Consider the following 14,001-nt stretch of genomic DNA (forward strand, 5'->3'; position numbering starts at 1 on the left):
GGCCCAGAACTGTGTTTGGTTTGGTGGGTTCAGAAACAAAGCATTTCATCAGAAAGTTAAAACTGTGTCTTATGTCCCTGTCCTTCAGGTGGCATCACTGTCACCTGCTCTTTGCCCAGTGCTGGCAGAGAGCTGCAGCTGAGCTCTGTCTGCCCAGGACCCTGCTGCTGGTGGGACCCCTGGCTCTGCAGTCACACATCTCCTCTGCTCTGTGCACATGGAGCATTGGCTTGGTGTCGGGGCTCTGGGGGTGTGGGCTGTGTTCTCAGGGCGTTGCTGCTGCTGGCGGGATGCTCAGGCTGGTTCTTTGCTTTCTTACAGAAATTGAAGCCAAGAAAGCGTGTGACTGGCTCCGGGCAGCGGGATTCCCCCAGTATGCCCAGCTGTACGAAGGTGAGAGCTGCCTCCTGCCACTGACCCTGCTCTGTACCTGCTCAGAGCCTCTATCTCATCCAGATTCCAAGAGGGGCTGCAGGGACAGCGCCCACAGCTCCAGGGAGAGGAGGGGACAGAGGGGATTGTTCACTGATTATATGATTGTTTGTTACACTTTGAGCCCTTGGCCACGGCCTGGAGAACCAGCCAGTTAACTTCCCTGCATTCCTGAACTTTTCCCCTTCAGGCAGGGCTCTGAGGAATCCTGGGGCGGCTGCTTTGGCCAAGGGCAGCCAGGCTTTGGAGAGCCATCAGCTCTGAAGTGGTTCAGGGAGTGTTTGCCGTGGGTGGGAGCATAGGGGCAGCCAGTGTAGGTAATGTGGAGAGCGAGCATGTTCTTCCTCCTCCTGTCCCTCCCCACTCCCACAACCCCTGCCCTGCTCCAGCCTGTCATTTCTGAGCACTCAGCGAGCCCTGCCCAGAGCAGACCATGTCCCTGTGCCTCCCCGGGCACGGGCATTCCCCGGCCAACGTTCCTACTCCCAGCTCCTGTGCCAGGCACCCAGGGCGGTGGCGGGGTGGCTGTGGTGGTGGCTCTAGCCTCAGGCTCGGCTGTGTTTTCTTGGACCATGGGGGGATCCTGGTCCGGCTGGTGCGAGGAGCGGCAGCTGCAGCCGGCCCCGTCCGGCTGGACAATAGCGGGAAGCGGGGCTCCGGCGGCCGCAGCCACGGCCATTGTTCACCCGGGCGCTTCCCCCGCCCCCTGCAGCACCAGCTCCCCGGTGATGGCTTTATGAGCAGCCTGTTTGCTGCCAGTGCCTATTTTGGGGGGCAGGCCCCACGTGCAAGGACGGGCCGGGTTCCTGCTGGGATACCCAGCCCCAGGTGCTGGCCCCAGACAGGGCTCACAGCTGGGCAGAGAGGAGCGGTGCTGGTGCTGCCGTCTGTGAATCAACCAACCCTTCTCCAGCCTCTGTCCATAGAACTTCCCATATCCTCCAAGTGTTTTCCTCTGTTTCTCTTCCCGTGGTGATTACGCTCCATGGCTTCATGAACAGATGGATTGAGACCCTTGGGGCTGAAGGTCCAGGTCCCACATGCACGATCCCAGCAGAGCTGTCTCTGCACAGGGATGAGCAGGGAACTGAATGGAGGCCCTTGGGCACCTTATCACCCTCACCTAATGTGAGAGCCGTGCCCAGGGACCCTGGGCATGCACCACCTCCAGGTCATCTCCAGCCTCTCCTCCTCTTCCCATGCCCACTGCTGCCCTTTGCCCCTGATGGGGCAGCTGGCTGGGGATCTGCCACTGATGTCACTTCCTTCCCCAGAGTCGTCATTCCCTCTTGACATCAGTGCTGTGAAGAAGGACCACAGCTTCCTGGACCAGGATTCCCTCAAATCCCTGTGCAGGTAATGCTCCCTTGCCCCCCCTCACATGGAATCAGCACGGGGATGTGGCACAGACAGGGGCAGTGGCCCAGGCTGAGGGGATGGTGGGCTCAGGGGGTGCCTGATGGGGGGATGGGCTTAGTAGGGTTCCTGCCTTGACCTTGGTTGGGCTCAGAGCCTGCTCCAGCACTGTCACGCCCTGTGCAGTGAGAACTCAGTCATTCATATCAGGGAACATTGCTGGTGTTGGGTGGTTCCAGGGAAACAAGAGGTTTTTATGCTCCATGTGACGCTGGTCGTCCCAGTACCAGGCACCGCAGCCCGGCCGTGTGTTTCCACCTGGGCACGGCGCTGCTGCAGCTGCAGGCTGGGGAGCTGCCCAGGGGTGGTGTGCAGGGAGCAGTGGCTGGGGGACCTGGGCAGAGCAAGGCTGGCACCCAAAGTGGGGCACTGACCACATGGTCAGTCTGGATGGGCCATGTGTCACTCCGTGCTGCAGGTGACTCAGCCCTGCCTTGGCTCTCGGGACACGTCATCACAGCCACATCCCTGCGCTGGCTCCACGCTGTCCCTCCCACCCAGAATAGAGAAGAGGTGGGAACAGGGTCTGTTTCCTATTTGTTTCCCAGCAGAGGCTGCTGTGTTGGGCAGAAGGGGATCCCCGTGCCATTTCCTGGGATAAGTGAGGCAGGAGGTGATGGGAGGTCTCTGCCTGTTCCTCCCTCTCTGAGCTTTCAGGTCCTTTAGTCATTCTGTGTCTGGGGCACAGGAGCTTCTGAGGTGGTTTTGCTTTAGTAGCCTGGAGCAGACCACCCCTGCCCACTTGCAGAACTGGTGGCCCCAGCAGCTGGCATGAGCATCGCCTGGCTGGAGCTACCATCTGCTGGCATTGTCCCCTTGTTAGTCAGGTGTCCCTCTGACTGCGGACCCAAAGCAACGGGTGATAGGTGACAGGCACAGCCAACCTCTAGGGCAGGAAAATCAAAAGAAGCCAAAGCAATCCCTGTGACTGCAGCAGGGCTGGGACAGGGGCTGGGACCAGGGTAAAGCCACTCTGTTTCTTGCAGGAGGCTGATGACCCTGAACACCTGTGCCTCCATGAAGCTGGATGTTCACTTTCAGCGTAAACAGGTACGTCCTGGCTGCTCGAGGCAGGTGAGGGGCTGAGGAGTGCAGGGGATCATGTGCTCGATGGTGGGGCAGTGTCCTGGTGAGCTCTGGGATTGCCCTGAGCACAGAGTGGCTCCTGGAGGCCTCCAGGACTGCCAAAAGGGTCCCGAGCTGGTTTAAGGGGCGACCATGCTGCTCTCCTCCCCACCTGGGGCCATGCTGGTCCCATGCCCTGCTGAGGTGGGGGGATGTGCTGACCCTCCTCGGCTCCAATTGATTGATCATCCCCTGTTCTCAACTGCCCACAGAATGAAGACTCTGAGGAGGAAGACCAGTGTGCCATCAGCAGCCGGTGGGCCTTCCAGAGGGACAGCAAAAGGTGGTCACGGGTGGGGTCCGCCGATGTCCTGTCCCAGGGCTCAGAGGCCCTGAGCTGCACCGTGCGCCCGGTGTCCAGCCGCGAGAGCGTCCTCACGGACCTCAGCACCAACCCCGAGGCCACGTCCCTGCACAGCACGGGCAGCGTGGGCAGCGTGGGTGGCACGGGCGGCACGCTGGGCACTGCGGCCCTGCCATCCGAGCCCCCGTCCCCCCTCCGTGCCGCTGCCACCGCCTCCAGCTGCAGCCAGAGCGAGGGTTCTGCGCCGGAGCAGCCCTTGGGCCAGGGAGAGGGCTCTAAGGAGAAGCTGAAGAAGCGACGGTCTCGAAGCTTCCTGAAGCGGATCGAGTCCCTGCGGAGGAAGGACAAGGAGAAACCCAGCCCAGACAGGAGGGTGGCTCCGCACAGCAGCGCCACTCTCCCACCAGGATGGGGCTCTCTGAAGAGTGATGGGGACCTTGCAGCCACCAGGACCAACTCCTCTAAAAGAGGGACACCTGCCCCTTTCCACAGCAAAAAACACTTCTTCTCGGTATCATACAGGACTAACCGCCTGCTCGGCCCCGGGGGCACCAAGGGCAGCTCTGACCCCAAACGCAGCGGAGTCTACCTGGAGGATTACGACACAGACACAGCCACTGCCGCCGGCGGTGCCTGGGCTGCTGCCGAGTGCCAGCGCCGGGCTCGCCATGGCGACTGCCTGGTCTATATCCCCTGTGACCACAAGCCCGGCACCTTCCCCAAATCCCTGTCCATCGAGAGCTTGTGTCCCCTGGCCGGCAGCTCCCTGAGCCACTGGAACGCAGGGAGCGCGGCCGTGGGGCTGGGCGGGGGCGGCAGCAGCAGCAGCGCGGAGGGCTCGTCCTCCCCGAGGGGCTTTGCCCGCCGGCGCCGGGGCTCCTGCAGCTCCCTGGGCAGCCGCGTCAGCGTCTACGACAACGTGCCGGACTTCGGCAGCAGCGAGGATTTCTGCAAGGACGGGGAGGTCACCTACGAGAACCTCGACGACATCCTGCAGCACGTGTGGGGGCTGCAGCAGAAGGTGGAGCTCTGGTGTAAAGCCGTCTCCCCTGGCCTGGATGGGGAGGTAGGGGGCGAGGAAGAGGAGGATGAGGAGGAGTCGGACTCGGGAGGGGAACCCTCCAACCTGCATTTCGAAGAACAGTCCATGTCGGATGTTGGCACCTCTGCCAGTGACTTTGGTAGCACTGGGAACTCCCTCAACGAGGCTGAAGAGATCGAGACACGGGAGCGCCGGGATTCGGGGGTGGGAGCATCTCTCACAAGACCCTGCAGGTATCACAGAATCCCGAGGTGGTTTGGGTGGGAAGGGACCATGGGGATGATCTCGTTCCATCCTCATGCTATGGGCAAGGACACTTTCCACTAGACCTTATCGCTCCAAACCCTGTCCAGCCCGGCCGTGAACACTCCCGGGACGGGGCTGCTGCAGCCGGGAGGGGTCCACAGCCCGTGGGTCTGGGGAACAGGGCTGGATGATCGCCTCTTCCCGGGAAGGCAGAAGCGGGCGGAGGGAGGGGAGTGCTCCGGAGCCGCGCGGTGCGGGCAGGGGAGCGCAGCGCGGGGCGCTGGTGCGCTCTGGTGGCCGCAGGACACCGCTGCCAGCACTTCAGCTCTGCCACCGCTGCCGGCCCTGTCTGCCTGCACAGACCCGCGATTAAAAGGTTTTTCATTAACGAATAACAAGTGTAAACGCAGCGGGCAGGTGCCTCCCCTGTGCCAGTATTCCCTGGGGCTCTCTCCAGGAGAGCTACGGCTGATGCCGAGTTCTCTGGCTTTGCTCACCCAGTTCGGCTGGTGCCGGAGGGTGATGTGGCAGTAACCATGAAGGAGTGGAGAGCACTGGGGGTTTCCTTAGCTGGGAATGTCCCGTGTGTCCCTAGAAAGCTGCGTTGGCACAGCTTCCAGAACTCGCACCGGCCCAGCCTGAACTCGGCCTCGCTGGAGATCAACCGCCAGTCATCGGCCCAGCTCAACCTGCTCCAGAAGTGCTCCCTGCTCCGGCTCACAGCCATCATGGAGAAGTACTCCGTGCCCCACAAGCAGGCCTGGACGTGGTGAGCTGCGGCGAGGGGGACCAGGATGGGGCCCACAGGCTGCAGCTTGTGCTGTGTCCCCAGCCTGGGGCAGCCTCAGGGTTTGGAGGGGGAAGAGCTAAACCAAGGGCTTTCTGCTCTGGCAGGTGTGAGCCAGAGCTGAGCACCAGGCTCCTGGCATCACCCTGGCTTCCAGAGGGCTTCTGGCATTATCTGCCACTGTGGGGGCTGCAGGTGTTCATGGGGCATTAAAAGTGCTGCAGCAACAGCAGCAACATAAGAGAGTGGGACAGTAGTTTCTTTTAATAGCCAAGTATGAAAATATTTTAGCTTAATAAAAGGTGCTGCCATTCCTGCTAGGAAGCTGCCTTGCTTGTATTCCAAAGACTGCAGAAATGTGTGTGTGTGTGTGTCTGTTCCCAGGGTTCTGCTTTCTCTGTGAGGAGGGTGCTGAGGGCACTGATCACTGCACTGATGTCTCTCTGTCCCACTCTGCAGGACTGTCCCCAAGTTCATGAAGCGGAGTAAAGTCCCTGACTACAGGGACAAGATGGTTTTTGGGGTGCCACCCATCGTCAACGTGCAGCGGACGGGGCAGCCCCTGCCCCAGAGCATCCAGCAGGCCATGCGCTACTTGCGCAGCCAGTGCCTGGACCAGGTGAGGCTGCGGCTGCTGAGAAGCAGCACTGGGATTTGGGGGGAAAAAAAAAATGCTTTAGGGGTCCTGTTGTTCACCTCTTGTGGTGTGTGCTGAAGTGGGAACCCAGCAGCATCCCCGTGGCTGTCCCTCACTCAGTGTCTCCTCTGGGTTCAGGGATGATCCCTTGGGGGAGGGAGTGTCTTTGCCTGTCCCACAGGTGCTCCCCAGGCCGGTGGCCGCTCACTCCCACTATGCTCTGGCAGGTTGGCATTTTCCGCAAGTCCGGGGTGAAGTCTCGGATCCAGGCGCTCCGGCACATGAACGAGACCAGCCCCGACAACGTCGACTACTCGGGCCAGTCGGCGTACGACGTGGCCGACCTGCTGAAGCAATACTTCCGCGACCTGCCCGAGCCCATCTTCACCAGCAAGCTGACCGACACCTTCCTGCAGATCTACCAGTGTAAGGGCCGGGCTGGGGGCAGCTCAGGGTCTTCGGGGAGGAGGGGTCCCCCTGTTTGGATGGAGGGGATGGGTGGTGGCCGTGGGGACGCCCCGCTGACGCTGCCCCGTGGCCGCAGTCGTGTCCAAGGAGCAGCGGCTGCAGGCGGTGCAGGCCGCCATCATCCTCATGCCGGACGAGAACCGGGAGGTGCTGCAGACCCTGCTCTACTTCCTGAGCGACATCGCCTCGGCTGAGGAGAACCAGATGACAGCTGGGAACCTGGCTGTGTGCCTGGCCCCCTCCATCTTCCACCTCAACGTGTCCAAGAAGGAAAGCACATCGCCCAGGTAAGGCTGGGCTGAGCCCCATCTCCCCAGTGCTCCTTCCCTGCCTGCATTCCAGCAGGGAATGGTGAGACATGGGGGGGCTGTTGGCTCTGCTCTGTGGCACAAATGAGGGGGTCTAGAGGTGCCCACTGGTGCCAGCACTACCTGATCCCCCACAGGGCCATACACAAGAGGGGCACTGTGGGGAAGCCGGACCAGAAGGACCTCAATGAGAACATGGCTGCCACGCAGGGGCTCTCCCACATGATCAGCGACTGCAAGAAGCTCTTCCAGGTGGGTGGCAGTGGTGTCCCAGCCCAGCGCTGCCTGTGGGAGGTGTGACCTTGCTGGCAGGTGCTGGTCCTGGGGCAAGCTGAGGGCATCCTTCCCTCAGTGGGACAGCAGCCACCAGCCATTCACCCTGGAGCCAAGCCCAGCTATGTCCTGGGGCAGGAGGTGGTGCAGGCTGTATGTCCATCCTCCCCACTCCCTGGGGAATGAGTTACGGTTCTCTGTGTGTCCAGGACCACTCACAAAGTCCCCACAAGATCTCTCTGCCTCACTGAACATCTGTGTGTTTTTGGCTTGCAGGTCTCCCATGACATCTTGCTGCAGCTGAGCAGCTCCTATATGGCTGCAGATGCTTATCCCCACCCCCTGGCTGACTTGGTGTGCCAGGGAGAGAGCAAGGATTTACACTCCTACTTTGAGCAGAGTGTCCAGAACCTGCTCAAAGAGTCGTCAGAGAAATTCAAGGGATGGCTGAGCACGCCGGGGCCCCTGAACACGGAGCTGTCCTGCAAAAAGGTAAATGCCACTGTGTGGAGGGGCTTGAGGACATGCAGGGAAATGTGTATGGGGTGGCATCTCCAGCATCCAGAGGAGGTCCCACCTCATCCCTCACTAGCCAGCAGATGGGACTGTGCTGCTGTATGGCAGTGGGAGCCATCAGCGAAGCTGCTCAGGGGTTAGCACTGGGGTCCTGTGGGACAGTCTGTGTGACCCTCACCTCGTCCCCTCAGGTTGGGGACGGGCACCCTCTGCGCCTGTGGAAGGTCTCCACGGATGTTGAGGCCCCTCCTGCCACGGTGCTGCACCGGGTGCTGCGGGAGCGTCACCTGTGGGACGAGGACCTGCTGCAGAGCAGGGTGGTGGAGGCGCTGGACAAGGACATGGAGCTGTACCACTACGTGACGGACAGCATGGCCCCGCACCCGCGCAGGGACTGCATGGTGCTCCGGTGAGGGCGGCCGCGACCCGCGGGGGGTTTGGGCTCAGTTGGGCACATCCCTCTGCTCCAGCCCCATCTCCTCCTCCTTTCCCGGGCTGTGTGGGGCCCCGCTGTCCCATCCCGCTGTGGCCCCGCGGTGGGCACGCAGTGACCGCTGCTCTGTGGCAGGCGCTGGCGCACGGACCTGCCGCGGGGAGCCTGCCTGCTCAGCTCCCTCTCGGTGGAGCACGACAAGGTGCCAGTGGAGGGAGGTGTCAAGGCCATCGTGCTGACGTCCCAGTACCTCATCGAGCCCGGCGCCATGGGCCGCTCCAGGGTGACCCACATCTGCAGGGCTGACCTCAGGTAACGGGACGCTCCGGGGCGGGGATGGAGCAGCAGGATGTGCTGCTCCATGATACTGCCAGGGTCTCTCCTGCACACTCACCCCCTCCTGCCTCTTCCCTTCTCCAGGGGCCGGTCTCCCGAGTGGTATAACAGGGTCTTTGGCCACCTCTGTGCCATGGAGCTGGCGAGGATCCGAGACTCTTTCCCAGCCCTGAGTCCCACCGGCCCCGAGACAAAGATTTGAGGCACCAGGAAGATGCGCTGTCCTTTCAGACATGGACTTGCCATTGGCTCTGGCCTGGGGCTCTCAGCAGGAAGCACGGTGTGGTGCAGTGCCTGTGGAGGGGGAGACAGAGGCACATATTTATAAACGTCCTTTCACCCCGGGCTGGGCAGTCCCGTGCCACGGCCCAGGTGCTGTGGGGCAGGGTGGCTGCAGAGGGGAAGCCGTGGTGTCCCGCAGGAGAGGTGGAAGAGCAAAGGGAAAGAGTGGCCATGGGGTGACCCCTGAATGCAGCCTGTGGCAGGAGCTGGGGCTCCCACACTAGCCAGGAGCAACAGCAGGGATGAAGGAGCGTGGAGTGAGGCGGGAGGAGCGAGCGGGGAAAATGGGGCCGTGTCCGCAGGTCGCAGTACGGGGTTGGGAAGTGGAGGGTGGGCAGTGAAGGGGGGATTGTGTGTGTGATGTCACCCAGTGGGGACAGCCAGGGAGTCACTGTGTGGTAGTGGAAGAGGCTGCTGTTCTGGGAGGAGGGGGCTGTCTATAGATACACAGGTGCCAGCCCCTGTTGAGGGGCATACGGAACCTCTTGCAGCATTGGTGCCGAGTTCATGGAAGAAGCAGCCCTGTACTCCTGTGCCTTGCTCTTCCTTGGCTAAAAGCCCTCTCTCTGCCCTGGATATCACTGAGAGGAGCAGTGGATGGATCACACTCCAAGCCAAAGCCATCCTCAACCAGCTGACCTGTTATTTGCATGGGGCAGGATACTGCTGGAGCCCTGGAGCAGCTGCACCTGGGTGGGAAGGGGCAGTGCCTGGAAAGAGGAATCGAGGTGGGGAGGGACTCCCCAGACCAGCTCCCCCTTTGTGCTGCCCTCAATGTTGAGGGCTGTACCCAGAGAGGGAGGAGGGATGACAGGAGGGGCAGTTGATTGGGATTCACCCCTCTTTGGGCAGCTACACATGGCCCATGCCCACCTACTCCCTGCAGAGACACCTGTTCCCCTTTCCACCCCTTCCTTCTCTTCATGAAGGAACTGTTCACTGGAGCTGTCAGCACCCAGGAGATGACCTGGTTTCTCCATTCAGGCAGGGACCCAAATTCCCAAACGTTGTTCCAACGGGAAGGCAACACGACCCATGAGCTAGGGACTCCCAGTGTCAGTTTGGCCATACCTCTCTTTTGGTAAAGAGAAAAGCACAAGTCAGCCTCTACTCTGTGCTTTTATATATATGTATTTTTAAATATATATATATAAATATAACTAACATGTGGGGGAGTGAATTTTCTCCTGATATTTTTTTAAAGTGTTTCTTTTTTTTTTTTCTATCTATAAATACTTGTACAGGTGGAATATTAATATATAACTCTGGTGGCAGAGCTCAGCACCAGGTGATGCTCGCTTAGAGCTGGGTATTTTGTATTTAAGGGACTTTTCTTTTGTATCATATGAAACTGCAGCAGTTGTTTGACTTGGATTGGGGCTGCTCTTCCCATCCGTGCAATTAATAAAGTACTAACAAGATCTGCTGGCTGATGAGGAAACCTCCGTGTTCAGGGCTTCTCCAGCACTGGAGGAGCAATGCTGAGCAATGTGTGGCCTTGGGGCAGCCCCTGTGTGGGTGAAGAGACTCACCCACATTTTCCACATCCAGCTGTGCTCCAGGGCCTTGCCAGGGTTTGGAGCTCTCCTGGCATTGCCACCTGCAGCAGGGAGAGCACCTAGAGGAGGAAGATGAGCATCCAGCATCGGTGATGCCGATGAAGAAGAACCACATTGTGCTGTTGAATTCCCTGGAGCAGACACCTCTGGCCACTGTTTTGGGAGCAGTGATGGGAATGGGGTGGAACATGCTGGAGTAGATGAAGATGATGGTGATGAAGGCTGCAAGATTAAAGCCTGGAGAGGAAGAAATCCCTCTCTGAGCTTGGCTAAAGTGTGGGATTGGCAGCAGCAGGACTGCTCTGGCTTTTAGCACTAACAGGCAGAGATATCGGGGCAGCCCTGGCTCATTCCAAATCCACCCATGGCCAGGATTCCAGCACTAGGATGGAGAGGGTACCCTCCCCATCCTGGGATAGAGGCCAAGGTGGCATCTCATCTTGCAGGGTCCCAGCAGGATGGCAGCACTCCACAGACCCACCCAGGCATCCCATTGATGGAGGGGTGTGAGCTCTCAGGGACCCCCACTCCTGCAGGGAACCCTGCCCTGCCTCACATCGTCCCTGTCCCCACCCCTCTGCACAATGCTGTGCTGGGTGCAAACACTAAATAACACCACACAGCCTCTGCAAAGCTGGCTGGAGCCATCCCAGGGCTTTTGGGCTCACCCCAGCCACGCTCCCAAATCCGCCTCGCCTCAGCAGTGCCAGCTGCTCAGTCCAAGAGTGTTTTCCTCCAACCCCTGTTTTGCAGACACTAACATTTAAAATCAATTTCTTACTGAAATCCTCCAAGTTTCATTAACAGAGATTTATGTTTTCTCCCTGCACGTTATTACAGATGAATCTTTCCAAACCTTATAAAAGCCAATCCCTACAACTTAACAAACCCCTGCATTGGGAAATGATTGCAGAGCAGCAATGCCAGGCTCAGTTTGGCTTAATTAGAGATAAAAGGGGAGGAAATAATTCCTTATTAGCCAGTCAGGTAGAAGCTGTACTGTATTTAGAGTGCAAACAGCCCAATTACAGGGAGGAACATGCACAGTTGTCTTTCATTACAGGTACTTGGAAATGTGCATCTGGGGAAAATTAATGATGATTCTCTCCTTCCAAAGAGAAGCTGCAGCCATCCCAGCTGGCAATCTGGGCCATCCCCAGCACAGAAGTGATGCTTGGCCAGCCTGACCATTTGCCCATCCCTGGGATCCTTGGGCTGTTACCTCAGCCCTGGCAGAAGGATCTTTAAAGGCATTGCTCAGCCACAGCTCTCAGTGCACAGGGAACACCTGGTGGTGGAGTGTACCTGCCCCGTCCCCACCTACACAGCATCTACCTTCCCCCCCACCCCCACCTACCCTTCTCAAATTCACCTCCCTCTGTACCACACCTGTGCCAGGACAGGGCCCCCATGGCTCTGCAACTTCTCTGTCTTCATGGGCAGAATGTTCTCCTTGCCCTAAATCAGCCCCAGCCAGGAGACACTCTCTTGTCCCAGGGAAGATTTAAGCAGTTCCTTCATGCTGGTGGGCTTCCAGTGGGCTGGAATAACTTTCTCAGGGGATAGGGGTGAACTGGTTTCTCTTCCTGCACTCAGATTGGGCTTTTTAACCCCAGGCAGTAGCTCAGCACCACAGCCACTCACCCCCACCACCCCCCGTGTCAGGATGGAAATGGGAAAGAAAAGAGAAACTTTGTGGGTTGAGATAAGAACAGTTTAGCAATTAATACAAAAAATTACAATGCTAATGAAGAGAGAGAAATAAAACCAGGAGAAAAAAGTGATGCCCAGTCCAATCACCCACCCCTGCTGTCACAGCATCTTTACACTGTGGTTGTATTTCTCAACGTGAGCTTTGTTAGTGGTCCAAGAATTTCCCACCCTTTGGCAGCAGTCCTGGTCCCGCTCCTGGGATTGCATCTCCTCCCAGGCCTGGGATGATGTAGGGCTGTTGGACACCTCCCCACACGGGTTCAGCCTCTGGGTTGTGCAGCCCAGCAAATGTCACAATACAGACCCTGAGGGGCTCAGGGTAGGCTTGTGCAACCTCATGGTATAGATTTATATCCCGGGATTTCAGAGGTGTGACCTCCATGGCAGAGCTCTGCACTCGTGTCCCCGCTCCAGCACAGCAATGCAGGCCCCTTCCCACCAGGATAACTTTGTGTTTGAGCAAACCAAGCCAGCTTTTCCTTTTGCTTTGTTTGCCACTGGGATGAGCCCTCAGTTCTCACTCAGGCCTTTTCCTGGAGCTTTTTCCCTGTCTCTGGATGAAGACCACGCCACTTGCCTGGCCTGGCAGTCACACAAACAGGCACTCTGATTTCAGCACTCCTGCAGAACAGACATTGTCTGGTCATGGACAAGATGGGAATTCAGGCATCCTCCCTGCCTGACTCCACTGACAGATATTTGGGAAAAAAAAAATCATTTTTTAGATAAAAGAAAGGGCTGTGAACCTGTGCAGTGCTCCTGGCCCTGCCAGCACTGCATTGGCACCCTGACAGACACAGCTCCTCTTGGGATGACACACCCAGCTTGGAGAAGGGCCTGCCATGTGTCCTGTGGGATGGTGAGTGCACCCAGCAGGAATCCCAAGGGATCAGAACACAGATTATTATCCTCCTGCAGCTCCCAGCCTAAGGCACCTCATTGGGCTCTACATTCCTTTTCTGTCCTGTCCTCAGATGCAGGAGATCCTTCAGGCAGAAAAGAGATGGAAGTGGGGAAATGGGAGATAACATTGCTTTAACTGGGACTTTGAAAGTTTAAAAAGGAGCACAGGCATGCTGGAAACAGACTGCACAAATCTGACCAGATCCTGTAGGTAAGTGAAGTCAGACAGTCCCTGTGGCAAGGGGAAGACCCAGGTGCTGAAGGAAGTGGGAGACCAAGTCTTTCTTAGAAGCAGGGATGGTTTAGTGGCACAGCTACAAAACAGGATGGATGTAGCTCATCCAGAGGATGCTCCAGCTCTACTTTTAATGACAATCACTGTGCCAGTCCCACTGGAATGATGACACCCTGCAGATCCCTCGCTGAGCTTGCAGAGGTCAGGAGGAGATCCCATCCTCCCCCAGCTGGTCCATCCTCAGAGCACATGGCTGCTGCAGCATCGAGGCACTCCCAGGGCACAGCAGATGTGATCCTGCTCCCAAGTGCCGATCATTCTTACCACATCCTGTTTCTGCTGGGGGCTATGGGAGGCTGTCTAGGGCAGGAGCACGTCACATCACCTGCTGAAGCTGTGTGCTGTGGGACAGCTGCCAGGTGAGTGGCTCCTGCTCCCCTGCCTTGCTCTCACTGTTCCTCCAGTGCCTCTAGAAAAGGCAGTTCCACCATGGGTGCTCTCCCAAAGGTGTTGCTGCCTCTGCAGCCCAGCCAGGAGCTGGTGGCATTTCATGTTTCTTCCCAAATTATCCAGGATTTTTACTGTCTCTCAAACACACTCCTGTTTGTCACCTGGTGTGAGGTTATCACATTTGTTATTTTAGCAAGATAACGAAAACCTCCCCAACCAAACAAGCCCCACCCCAACAGCATCACAACTGAGATATCTCCATAAAGCACAGCCCCTCCCTGGCAAACCTGCTTTTCCCAGAAACTTCCCCAGCATTCCAGCCCCAGCTCCAGATGTAGAAGCAGTGTTTGCAATAATAATCAAACCTATAGCAAACATAATTAGTAACAGCTTGCCAATGAGCAGAAATAATTACAGGTAATTGCTCTATGGACAGCCAAGCAGGGAACACCATTTTCTCCATGCTAAATGGGAAACACAAGTAGGGAAAAAGAAACCAAAAAGCAAAAGTTGTTGAAGGCTACAAAATGAGGAGA

General features: G+C 57.9%; 1 protein-coding gene across 4 annotated transcripts in view; it reads left to right on the forward strand.

Moving 5' to 3' along the window:
* Nucleotides 1-10,026, forward strand: part of STARD8 (StAR related lipid transfer domain containing 8) — a 41,182-nt gene extending 31,156 nt beyond the window's left edge. For all 4 annotated transcript variants that reach the window (XM_053990154.1, XM_053990156.1, XM_053990155.1 and 1 more), the window contains 13 exons: nucleotides 322-393; nucleotides 1,707-1,788; nucleotides 2,835-2,898; nucleotides 3,186-4,552; nucleotides 5,161-5,334; nucleotides 5,812-5,971; nucleotides 6,217-6,415; nucleotides 6,534-6,744; nucleotides 6,903-7,017; nucleotides 7,315-7,530; nucleotides 7,746-7,963; nucleotides 8,123-8,299; nucleotides 8,408-10,026. In XM_053990154.1, coding sequence (XP_053846129.1) covers nucleotides 322-393; nucleotides 1,707-1,788; nucleotides 2,835-2,898; nucleotides 3,186-4,552; nucleotides 5,161-5,334; nucleotides 5,812-5,971; nucleotides 6,217-6,415; nucleotides 6,534-6,744; nucleotides 6,903-7,017; nucleotides 7,315-7,530; nucleotides 7,746-7,963; nucleotides 8,123-8,299; nucleotides 8,408-8,525 — 3,173 coding nt within the window. In that variant the 3' untranslated portion in view covers nucleotides 8,526-10,026. The remainder of the gene's footprint in view (nucleotides 1-321; nucleotides 394-1,706; nucleotides 1,789-2,834; nucleotides 2,899-3,185; nucleotides 4,553-5,160; nucleotides 5,335-5,811; nucleotides 5,972-6,216; nucleotides 6,416-6,533; nucleotides 6,745-6,902; nucleotides 7,018-7,314; nucleotides 7,531-7,745; nucleotides 7,964-8,122; nucleotides 8,300-8,407) is intronic.
* The last annotated feature ends 3,975 nt before the right edge of the window (nucleotides 10,027-14,001 follow it).

The sequence above is a fragment of the Vidua macroura genome, chromosome 14 (assembly GCF_024509145.1).
Source record: "Vidua macroura isolate BioBank_ID:100142 chromosome 14, ASM2450914v1, whole genome shotgun sequence".
Lineage (NCBI taxonomy): Eukaryota > Metazoa > Chordata > Aves > Passeriformes > Viduidae > Vidua > Vidua macroura.